General features: G+C 42.9%; 1 protein-coding gene across 7 annotated transcripts in view; it reads left to right on the top strand.

Annotated features, from left to right (window-relative positions):
- Window positions 1-7,683, top strand: part of LOC130368811 (histone H3-like centromeric protein A) — a 40,881-nt gene extending 33,198 nt beyond the window's left edge. For all 7 annotated transcript variants that reach the window (XM_056573075.1, XM_056573090.1, XM_056573067.1 and 4 more), the window contains exons 3-5: window positions 4,565-4,701; window positions 4,776-4,853; window positions 7,282-7,683. In XM_056573075.1, coding sequence (XP_056429050.1) covers window positions 4,565-4,701; window positions 4,776-4,853; window positions 7,282-7,407 — 341 coding nt within the window. In that variant the 3' untranslated portion in view covers window positions 7,408-7,683. The remainder of the gene's footprint in view (window positions 1-4,564; window positions 4,702-4,775; window positions 4,854-7,281) is intronic.
- The last annotated feature ends 5,024 nt before the right edge of the window (window positions 7,684-12,707 follow it).

Below are 12,707 nucleotides of genomic sequence, written 5' to 3'. Positions count from 1 at the left end.
GTCTACAAAGCCCCCATAGTGCCAGAACAAGGAACCTCCCCCACATGTGACCCCATTTTAGAAATTACGCCCCTGACGGAATGTAATAAGGGGTACAGTAAGCATTTACGCCCCACAGGTGTCTGACAGATTTTTGGAACAGTGGTAAGTGGAAATTAAAAATTTTATTTTTTTGTTTGCACAGCTCACTGTTCCAAAGATCTGTCAGACGCCAGTAGGGTGTAAATGCTCACTGTACCCCTTATTACATTCTGTGAGGTATGTAGTTTCCAAAATGGGGTCACATGTGGGGGGGTCCACTGTTCTGGCACCACGGGGGGCTTTGTAAATGCACATGGCCCCGACTTCCATTCCAAACAAATTATCTCTCTAAAAGCTCCTTCTCTTCTGAGCATTGTAGTGCGTTCGCAGTGCACTTGACGTCCAAATATGGGGTATTTCCATACTTTCCATACAAATTTTGGGGGCATTTTCTCCTATTACCCCAGCATTAAACCAGCATTTTAGTGAACATTTTTTTTTTTCATTTCCAAATTTATCAAAAAGTTGTCAAACACATGTGGGGTGTTAATGCCCACCGTACCCCTTGTTACGTTCCTTGAGGGGTGTAGTTTCCATAATAGTGTGCCATGTTGGGGGGGGGGGTTTGCTGTCCTGGCACCATAGGGGCTTCCTAAATGTGACATGCCCCCCAAAAACCATTTTAGAAAAACTCACTCTCCAAAATCCCACTGTCGCTCCTTCCCTTCTGAGCTCTCTACAGCGCCCGCCGAACACTTAACATTCACATATGAGGTATTTTCTTACTCGAGAGAAATTAGGTTACAAATTTTGAGAGGATTTTTCTCCTATTACCACTTGTAAAAGTTAAAAAACTGTGTCTACAAGAACATGCCAGTGTAAAAAATGAAGATTTTGAATTTTCTCTTTCACTTTACTGCTATTCCTGTGAAACACCTAAAGGGTTAACACACTTACTGAATGTCATTTTGAATACTTTGAGGGATGCAGTTTTTATAATTGGGTCATTTGTGGGGTATTTCTAATATGAAGACCCTTCAAATCCACTTCAAACTTGAACTGGTCCCTGAAAAATACAGATTTTGAAAATTTTGAGAAAAACTGGAAAATTGCTGCTGAACTTTGAAGACCTCTGATGTCTTCCAAAAGTAAAAACCTGTCAACTTTATGATGCAAATATAAAGTAGACATTTTGTATATGTTAATCAATATATAATTTATTTGGAATCTCTATTTTCCTTACAAGCAGAGAGCTTCAAAGTTAGAAAAATGCAAAACTTTCAAATTTTTCATCAAATTTTAGAATTTTTCACCAAGAAATGATGGAAGTATCAACGAAAATTTGCCACTAACATAAAGTAGAATATGTCACGAAAAAACAATCTCTGAATCAAATTTATAAGTAAAAGCATCCCAGAATTATTAATGCTTAAAGTGACAGTGGTCAGATTTGCAAAAAATGCTCCCGTCCTTAGGGTCATAATGGGCTCCGTCCCCAAGGGGTTAAAATATCTGAGTTTGAAATTCTCTCGAAAATATACAAAATTGCAGCCAAATTCTAAGGCTCGTAATGTCCTAAAAAATTTAAAGGGCATTTAAAGGGGTTATCCGGTGCTTACACATCTTTTCCCCTATCCAAAGGAAAGGGGATAAGATGCCTGATCGGGGGAGTCCCGTCGCTCGGGATCCCTGGGATCATGCACGCGGCACCCCGTTTGTAATCAGTCCCCGCAGCGTGTTCGCCCCCTCCCGTAGGCTTGCATTGAGGGGCGGAGCGTGACGTCACACGGGGTCAAACGGGGTGCCGCGTGCATGATCCAGGGGGTCCCCAGCTGCGGGATTTGGATAGGGGAAAAGATGTGTAAGCACCGGAGAACCCCTTTATCAAGTGATGGCAATATAAAGTAGACATATTGTAAATGTGAATTAATAACTAGTTTATGTGGTATGACTATCTTATGAGTAGAGAATCTGGAATTCAGAAAAATTCTAATTTTTCACAGAATTTTCTTCTCAAAATCACTAGGATACGGTAAAGCATCCCGAAATTATCACAACAAAAGTAGGACAGGTCAGATGTAAAAAGTTTGACCTATGTCCTTAACTTCTAGACAACGGAGAGCTTTAATGTACGCCCTTGCCATCCTGGACTTAACTCACCAGGTTTTAATAAATCTCCCCCATGTTCTTAAAGATGATGTCCAGTGGTAATAACCTTCTTGCCTATCCACAGGATAGAGGATAAGTGTCTGATTGTGGGGGGTTCGACCACTGGGACCCCCCGTGATGTCCTTTACGGGAGCTCCGGCTTTGCTCCGTTAAAGTGCATTTCATACCCAGCAGGTCCAAAGACATCCCTCCATTCATCTCTATGGGAGAAGTGGAGACATACAAACGCTGTGTCTCCACCTTTCCCAGAGAGATAAATGGAAGAGGCGTGTTTGGATAAGCTGACCTGCTTTGTGTTAAAAACGGCACACACAGGAGCTGAGACGGGGCCCAGCGGTCGGAACTCCTGTGAACAGACACATCCCCTACTTTGGAAAGGGGATAAATTGTCCTACACTGCAGTAACCCTTTAAGTCGACAGTAAATTAAGCTAGAGGGACAAGTGTCAGGCAGCTGCTGCCAAGGCAAATTATATCATAGGGTACATTAAAAGGGGCTTAGATGGACTAGACAAATAAAAAATTCTACCACTGTACAAACCACTGGTCAGACCGCTGTGGTCAGAATACTGTGTACAGTACTGGAAACCAGTGTACAAGAAAGATATAGTGGAGCTGGAGATGGATCAATGACCGGCACCAGAGTAATACGGGGAATGGGAGGACTACAGTACCCAGAAAGATCAGCAGAATTAGGGTTAAGTTTAGAATTAAGACTGCTTAGGGGTGACTTACTAACCATGTATAACTATATCAGGAGGCAGTACCGAGCTCTCTCCCATGATCTATTTATACCCAAGACTATCTATAAGTAGGGGGCACAGACGGGGGTACTTATTGTAAGAACAGTGAGAGGAAGTCCCTGCCAGAGGAAGTGGTCAAGGTGAGCTCAGTAAGAGTTCAGAAGGGGCTTGGATGTGTTTCTGGAGAATAATAACATTACAAGTTATTGATACTAGATTTATAGGAACAGAACATTGATCCAAGGATTTATTTTAATTGCCATATTGGAGTCAAGAAGGAATTTTTCCTCCTTATGAACTATGCAATTATAGGTTGGGTACCTGCATTACATTACACGTTTGTATGGTACATTCTGAGATTTACATCACCCCTTACCTTGGGGTCATAAACATCTCCTTGATAAGGTAAAGACTCTTACAATAAGAGAACACATATTCATTTAGGTACTAGAGGCTTCCATAAACCTTGTGGCTTAAAGGGGTACTCCGGTGAAAACCTTTTTTCTTTTAAATCAACTGGTGCCAGAAAGTTAAACAGATTTGTAAATTGCTTCTATTAAAAAATCTTAATCCTTCCTGTACTTATTAGCTGCTGAATACTACAGAGGAAATTCTTTTCTTTTTGGAATTCTCTCTGATGACATCACGAGCACAGTGCTCTTTGCTGATGTCATTATAATAATAACTCTTTATTTATTGTTGTCCTTAGTGGGATTTGAACCCAAGTCCCCAGCACTGCAAGGCAGCAGTGCTAACCACTGAGCCACCATGCAGCCCTTAGCATACATCTGCTATGCCCAGTTGCTAAAATGGACAGAGATGTCAGCAGAGAGCACTGCGGTCGTGATGCCATCAGTGTTCCAAAAAGAAAGGAATTTCCTCTGTAGCATTCAGCAGCTAATAAGTACTGGAAGGATTAAGATTTAATAGAAGTAATTTACAAATATGTTTAACTTTCTGGCACCAGTTGATTTAAAAGAAAAAAGGTTTTCACCGGAGTACCCCTTTAAGATAACACAGCAACTAACATTTCTAATAGAAAAAAAAACATATATTGCCACCTCTTGTTTATCTCAGACATTCCATTGTCCACAATCTATGGCCTAAAAAAAACACATCGGATGCCTACCAAATTTTGAATTAAAATATTTTTTTCAAATTTTAATATGGAAGATTGACACTATTTTGTACCTCTCCTATCAGAATCTCTAATTTTAGCAATACAAGTAGATTAACATTAGACCTCCATATAGGTAGTTTCTTCCCACCTGTATATAGTATCCCCCAACCCCCCCCCCCCTCCCCCCTTATAAAAAAAAGCAAACAAAATAAGAACATACCAAGGCTTCTGGCTCCCCCCTCCGGCTCCTCTTCTCTATTCCACTGCTCTGCAGCCTGTTTTCTTTTGCGCACAGGAAGACAGGCTCCAGACCTCTAGTGAAAGCTGTGAGCTGCCACTGTATGTAGCTATAGGCATGTTATGAGGACGCGCTTAGAGCTAAATACAGTGCTGTCCACTTACACCCCCCCCCCCCCACACCCTGTGGGTTGTATGACTATACAGTGACCTCCCTCAGTGGCCTTTTCTAGAAGATTCTATTATAAGCTGTGCTTTCATTTTTTTCATAACAGAAAGACCAGAAACCAGTCGCAATGAGACCAAACAAAAAACAAGGCGCTATCGCCCAGGTACCAGAGCACTGATGGAAATAAGAAAGTACCAAAGAACAACCGATCTGCTCATCCAGAGAGCTCCGTTTGCCAGACTGGTAAGTGGAAGTGTTCTGTGCCCCCCCCATCTTCAGTAATCTATGGGTTAAAACGTATCTTTTAATTGTTGCAGGTTAGAGAAATTTGCCTGAAGTATACCCGTGGTGTGACATTCCTCTGGCAAAGCATGGCACTAAAGGCTTTACAAGAGGTCAGTATCCTGGCACTTTTACAAGTTAGGTAATGCTTCGACCTGCTGGGCCAACCAGGGGCAGAACTGTACTTTACAGTGGATGGGATAATAGAGGGAGGGAGCAGAGTAGGAGACCCCTTTTATTACATCCATATGCTTTACTGGCATAAGAATTGCTTTCTACTGTAGAATTCCTGGAGGCCTGACCTTCCACATTAATTTTATTGACAAGTTAAAGAATTAAAAAGCTATTCAAAACTCTTCAAAAGGGTTATTCAACAAGAAAAAAACAACCTGTGTATTGTGTGAAAAAGTATAGTAATGCAACTTACTAATATAATGTTATAAGCCATAGTGCAAAGATCATCTATTTGAGCCATGTCCTCTCCATTGTAAGCTGTGACATCATGTCACAGGCTTTCAATGTTGAAAGCCATAAGTCTAATGAGCAGTAATACCAGCTCCCCCTTCACTTTACTGATCTCATTCCAAACTGACAGGAGGGTAGGGGGAAGTAAGGACGGGAGCTCCCTGCAGTAGGAGCCTGTGACATAACGTCACAGCACAGCGTACAAGGGAGCACTATGGCTATTAACATATTAGTGAGTTGCTTTGTTTACTTTTTCACACCATACACAGGTTGTTTGTTTTGCCAGACAACCCTTTTAATCATTAAAAAAAATTACATGCTAAGGCTAGGTTCACATCGGTTGTTCCTGTTCCTAAAGGGAGCATACTACTAACGGATGTACACTGATTCCATTTAGTGCCATCCTTTTGCATCAGTTTTTCATCCCTTAGTATGAAAAGTCAGCCACCTATAGACTCCCGGAGACGTATAACGCTATATGTCTGGCCCTCCGTAGCACTTCTATATACATATGGCACCCGCAGTACTATGTGTCAAAAGGATTTTATCAGCAGGCATCAGCCGGCCGAGGAACGCAGCGCAATACCATCTGCTTCCCCGGCCAGCCCGATTGTGCTGCTGATACAATCCTTCGGACACATAGTGCAGGGGGGGGCAAACGCAGCAAGGGGCAAAATAGATATAGCTTAGCGGGGGGGCAAGACATATAGAAGCACTGCGTGGGGCCAGACATATAGCGCATATAGCGCCCCCCCCCCCCCTGCTGCGCTTCTATACACACATGGCCCCTGCAGCGCTATGTTGATCCTCATTGACTGACTTTAAAAACCTCTCCGGGAGACCTGAATGCCGGCCATTCAGGGATCCCGGCAGGGATTTGTCTTGTACATTCATTTCCACAGTATATACATGGCAGGGGAACGGAACATGCCGTCCACTCCCCTGGTTAATAGCTTTTGATCGCATCAGGTCTCAGAAGTGAGACCCAGAGCGGTTAATACCTCAGCCCCCTATACTACTACCCCTAACATGGAACAGACTCTGTTCTATGATGGGGGTAGTAGTACAAGCACTAATGTATCCTCCCCAGACTCCCACACTGCATTTCAGGAGTCTGCTGTTTTCACCTTTTCGGAGTATGTTCAGAAGTAATAACTGTTCAAAAACAGATATTAAAAACTGGGTGCAAAGGGATGATATTAAGTCTAACATTGAAGTCTATGGCAAACTGATAAGCCTTTATAATATCAGGTTTTATTGTTACTTGTGACAGGAAAACAAATACTGTATGCAATGTCTTTTTGCCATCAAAAATAACAGATTAGGAACCAAACAGGTGCAAGCGGCTTGCAAAGTACTGTAATAAAAATTCCATTGACATCAATGGGATTCATTTACAGCCGTTTGCAAAAAACCTGAACAGATTAGAGAATGGGTATGAATTAACGGGGTCTGACGTTAATGTGAACGAGCCCTAACTCTATTCTGTGGGTAAGTATGATTAAAAATAGTAAAAACAGCTGTATTGCTGTAATCCAAATGTTTTTGGAGCAGAGGTGACCAAAAAAGCAGTTCTGGCGCTGAGAATTTTTCTGTACAGTCATGGCAGACCTGGAGGTCTTCACTAGGTCCCTTTGCTTTAATGACAACCCAGCAACAACCTGTGATTGCGATGTGCAGGCCTCTCCCCTGTCTGTCACCACCCAGATGCTGCTGTTACTATTGCTTACATCATCTAGGGTGTTCTGGGGGTTACTCAGGATTAATAAAACTGCAGCCCAGTTACATTGAAGGAAATGGAGCCAAGTTGTAATAACACATACAAAATAAGGACAGGTGTTTTGGAAAAAGAATGATCCCAGTTTTTCTATTCCTGGATAATCCCATTAAACAGCCTGGGATCAGTCACCTGTGATCTTGGCTGCTGGCGGTGGTGTGTCAGCTGACACCTGCTGTGTATGGAGTGGGCTTTTCTCCTGATAGGATTTAATGGGCCATTGATGTATTAGGCTACACAGGAGAAATACTGTTGCTTTAAGAAGGACGTAATGTGCTGATGTCTCCTTGTATCCACAGGCATCTGAGTTCTTCCTTGTGGATCTATTTCAACATGCCTACCTCTGCAGAGGCCATGCAAAGAGGGTCACTCTCCGCAAGGAGGATATACAGCTTGCAAAGAGAATCCGAGGCATTGAGGATTGACTTGAATAATGCCTTGTGAACAAGTTATGTTTTATTTAAATTTTATAGACTTTAATGTTAACGGGGATGTTTTCTTGCAAAGTTAGGAATTTTGGCTTTAGTGCCTCCTCCTGAAGGTAGTTACATTGAAGATCTGTGACACCTTGCAGAGTTTAATGGCCTTCTTGCCTCATGTTATTACCCCGAATATTCAGTCTTAAAATGTTCATACTGTTATCTGTTCATTTTATCTGAACATTGTTGTATTTTATAATAAAGGAATTTATGGTTTTCATACTCTGTTTGGTTAGGATACATCTGTAACTTTGGCTTAGCTGCATAGTCATATTAGAGCAGGAGGTATTTTATTTGTCCTCCCTCAGTCTTCACATTGCAGCTCTGAACTATTAGGGAACTCCAGCTGAGCTCCCTGGTTTTTGGTGACCATACATGTAAGACAACCTCTGTCCCAATACCAACATACATATGAACGACTGACTCATCTGAGAGTTCATGTGCGCAGAATAGAGCGTGTTCAGGTGGGGAGGTTTACATCTGACAACAGAGGAGTCTACAATAACAAGAGGATGGAGTCTTTAATATTTAAACATACCTGATCCTTTCTTCCCCCCGAGAGTCGGGAGGACCCTACACATTAGATGGTCGGATGGTCTCTTCAAAACTTTGGGGTTCAGTAGAAACCTGTATATGGGTCCTTTAGGCTTTTGTTCTGCCCCTCTTCTCTGCTTTACACTAAAACTCTGCTTGTTCAGATTTGATGCCATGGTGTACAGAGAGCTGGTGTTCTTTACGGTAAGAACAGGACAGTTGTACAATGTAGGCAATTTAACCATAGTAACTTAGGGGAAGCTTTTGGTTAAAGAGGCGAATCTAAGTTAAGCCCATTCACACTATGGAATTTCTGAGTGCAATAATTCTGCTAGGAAATTTCAATGTAGCTGCTTCCACCGTCTTTAATGAGACTTTGCTGCACCGCACACACTGCAGAATATCCTCAGCAGAAAATTCACATCTGAACATGTAATTCTCTGAACGGAATCTGCTCGATAATGCATTGCAGTCAATAGAGAGAGCTTATGTCCCACCTGTTCCTGCTCCTGTGCTGTTATTTCAATGGCATCCTGCTCATCCCAGTGATTGACTGGGAAGGGAACATCATCAAAAGGAGGGAAAACAGCACAGGGACCAGGAGCATTGGAGGCAAGTATGCCAGCTAATGCACAGAGAGCTAGATATCCAACTATTAGTTTTGCCTGGAAAACCCAGTTAAATGCACATATAGCATATATGCTGGGATTTTTGTGCATATGGAAAACCTGCAATGTATTATAGTATTAACACAAAGAACAAGAGGCAGAACAGCAATGAGGCGCTGCTGTGATCCGAGCTTCTAATGACGACTAAATTTAACTGCTACTAGGATCCAGTCAGGGGTGCTAACTTCTCTTGTAACAAAAGTCGCACTCACCTGAAGCGTAGATGATCCAAAGATAGAAGCTTTAAAGGGGTACTCCAGTGGAAAACTTACTTTAAATCAACTAATGCCAGAAAGTTAAACAGATTTGTAAATTACTTCTATAAAAAAAAATCTTAATCCTTCCAGTACTTCTTAGTGGCTATATAATGTCTCCGCTGTCTCGCGGACACAGCTTCACATCAAGTTTATACCGAATCTCAAGGAAAGACACGCTGGTTTGCTTAACTGATGTAATCTTTACTGAGATATAATGAACACACGGTAAAACTGTAAAACAAACATGAAAGACAAATATAAGCATGGCTATTCAAGTGCCTTACATTATGCATAGCTAATACATAGATAGTCTAACATGTGCTCACTTACTACACACTGAAAACACACATTATCTATCTACAAATGCCTAGCATCTCTCTACACAGGCTAACTAACAATTCCGTACTCACAGGCTTTGGCATTTATCAGATTTGCAGTCTGTATTAGCTTTAAGAAGTCCTGTGGATCTGGTCACTGTGGTAGCTGGAGCTGGAATGAATGAGATGTGCCGGGGCTAGCCCTAGGCTTTAGAGAGAAGGCCCGCCTCTAGGCTTCAAGAAAATGGAGGGTCTTAAAGGGACAGACCCTGCTGAGTGCCAAGCATGTAAAATACATTGCGAAGGCAGCACACTCCCCACCTGGCATACTTTTTGTTATGCCACTAACCCTTGGACAGGAGTAAAACTACTTCAGAAATTGGCTTGCATACACTTTGGGAATGCCCTGTCTAACAATCCTAACTTCAACCTTTCTAACTCTAGCATCACTACTAGGATCAGTCCCCACAATGAGTCCAATAGGCCACTCGTTCCTGTGGGCCTGAGAGTCTTTCAGTAAGACAATGTCTCCAACTTGTAAATTGGGCTTGTCTTCTTGCCATTTCTTGCGTTGCTGGAGTGTCACCAGGTATTCCTGTCTCCACCTCTTCCAGAAAATGTCTGCAAGACTTTGAACTTGTTTCCATTGCTTGGTGTACAAGTCCTTGAGCAAATTGTGTTGAGAAATCTCTTCCTTTTTCAGAAGGCCTTGGATTTCTTCTTTAAAGACTTCCTGTTGGATGCATCTGATGATCGTGACCTTGGCTTGTTCACAGTGGTCATTGCTACGCTGATCAGTATTGGTAGCTCTGCAGGAGGATCTGGCTAGACAGATAAGTTTTCCGATTGCACGGGTCAGCGACTTCCAGCTGGAAAACCTTTCAAATCTATGGGCGCCCAGACTGTCTCTTGTAACTAAAGTCCTACAAACTGCAACTTGAGGTCTTACCTCTTTGTCTTGATCTGGTTCTATGAGCTGAAAGGTCTCTACCTGAGTAGTTTCTTTGGTTTCTGGTTTACGAAGAAAAGGTGGACCTACAAACCAGTTAGTTTGCTTGAGCGCAGCGGCTGGCACTAGTCTCGTCCCATGATCAGCTGGGTTCTTGTCTGTGCTGATATAATGCCACTGTTCTGGACTTGTAGACTTTCTGATACGTGTCACTCTGTTGGCCACGTATGTATAAAATCTTCTTGAAGCATTGTGAATATATCCTAACACAATCTTGCTGTCTGTATAAAAGTTCACTGCATGGATCTCGATGTCCAGTTCTGTTGTAATCATGTCTGCCATTTCTACAGCTAAGACAGCAGCACAAAGTTCTAGACGTGGGGCAGTGTGAGCCGGTCTGGGAGCCAGCTTAGATTTTCCCATGAGGAACCCGACATGGCTTTGTCCCTCAGTGTCTATTACCCTAAGGTAGGCGACAGATGCGATAGCCATAGTGGAGGCGTCAGAGAATATGCATATTTCTCTTCTCTTTGTAGCAGACAAGGAAACAGATACGTATGGTCTAGGGATGTTGAGTTGTTCAAGCTCTAACAATGAGTCTTTCCACAACTTCCACTGCATTTCCTTCTCTTCAGGTAGTGGTACGTCCCAGTCACTTTGTTCTTGCTCAGTAGTGATCTGTCTCAAGAGAGCTTTACCTTGCATGATGATGGGTGCTATGAACCCCAGGGGGTCGTAAAGACTGTTGACTGTAGATAGGACACCTCTTTTTGTGAATGGCTTCTCTTCTCTGGAGACCCTGAAGGTGAAACTGTCAGTCTTCAGGTCCCAACTAATCCCAAGACTTCTTTGCAAGGGTGGTGATTCTGTTCCTAGATCCAAGTCTTTGAGGTCTTTAGCACGGTCTTCCATTGGAAATGCTTCCATGACTCTGTTGCTGTTGGAAGCTACCTTGTTCAGTCTTATGTTGGATTCTGCAAACATTTCTCTTGTACTTTTCAGGACGTTGATAGCTTCTTCGTTGCTGGAGAAAGAAGCAAGTCCATCATCTACGTAGAAGTTCTTCATGACGAACTGTGTGGCTTCTTGACCATGTCTTTCACCTTGCTGTGCTGCTCGTCTCAGGTTGTAGATAGCTACAGCTGGAGAAGGGCTGTTTCCAAACACATGTACCTTCATCCTGTACTCTGTGATTTCTTTGTTAAAGTCATTGTCTGCATACCACAGGAACCTTAAGTAGTCTCTGTGATCTTCACGAACAAGGAAACAGTAGAACATCTGTTGTACGTCTGCTGTCACTGCTATGAGTTCTTTTCTGAACCTGATGAGTACTCCAAGGAGTGTGTTGTTCAGGTCAGGTCCGCTGAGAAGGACATCATTTAGTGAGATGCCTTTGTGCTTCGCACTAGAGTCAAATACTACGCGTATCTGGCCTGGTTTCTGAGGATGGTACACCCCAAATATTGGTAAGTACCAGTGTTCTTGGTTCTCTTGTAGTGGTGGTGCCCTTTCAGCTTGATCGTTATCAAAGATCTTCTGCATGAAGGCTTGGAAGTGTTTCTTCATATTTGGCTTTCTTTGTAGTATGTGCTGCAACGAGGTGAAGCGTTTCTCTGCTTGTACCTTGTTGTCAGGAAGGCGATGGCGTGGTGACCGGAAGGGTAGAGGGGCTACCCAGCTGCCTGATTTGTCTCTGAAGACTTCTCTGTCCATGATCTCAAGGAAGAGAGTATCTTCCACAGAGGGTGCTGGCTTGTCGTCGTCTCGTGTTCTTTCAAACACCTTACATCCCAGTTCATCTGTATCTCCAGTTGAGGCTAAGTCTTCCATGCACCTCTGGATACTCTGATGATATGTTGGGTTAACAAGTCTCTCTTTAATGTGTAGACTGTTGGTACATGGGCAAAGACAAGATGTGCGACCATTCTGTAACAGATGTGTTCTGTAGACATTCACCTTTTCTGGTTTGTGGAGTCCGTCTAGACATACTTCTCCAACGATGACCCATCCGAGATCAAGGCGTTGTGCAAATGGTGCATTGTGTGGCCCATTGTACTGTTCTCTGACTTTGTGCACTCTGAGGATATCTCTCCCATGTAGAAGAATGATTGCAGCATCTGGATCTAGTGCTGGTATCTGGTCTGCTATTCGCACCAGATGGGGGTGATGACGAGCAACTTCAGGTGTGGGGATCTCTGACCTGTCGTCTGGTATCTCATCACATTCTATGAGGGTAGGAAGAGTCACCTTTATCTTTCCATCTAATGACTCAATGATGTAGTTGTTTGCTCTTCTCCCTGTTGTCTCTACAACTCCAGAACAAGTCTTCAGGGTGTATGGAGTTGGACTTCCTTTGTCACCAAAGAGGTCAAAGAACTCTGTTTTTGCCAGAGATCTGTTACTCTGTTCATCCAAGACTGTGTACATCTTGATTGCTTTTTCTCTGAAGCCTGCAGGATACACCTTGACTAAGCATATCTTGGAACATGATCTGGGGCGGCCCTGCTCTGTACAGATCTCA

Source organism: Hyla sarda, chromosome 1, assembly GCF_029499605.1.
Source record: "Hyla sarda isolate aHylSar1 chromosome 1, aHylSar1.hap1, whole genome shotgun sequence".
NCBI lineage: Eukaryota > Metazoa > Chordata > Amphibia > Anura > Hylidae > Hyla > Hyla sarda.
Note: the sequence above shows the minus strand (reverse complement) of the source record. Positions and strands in the feature narration are given on the sequence as shown.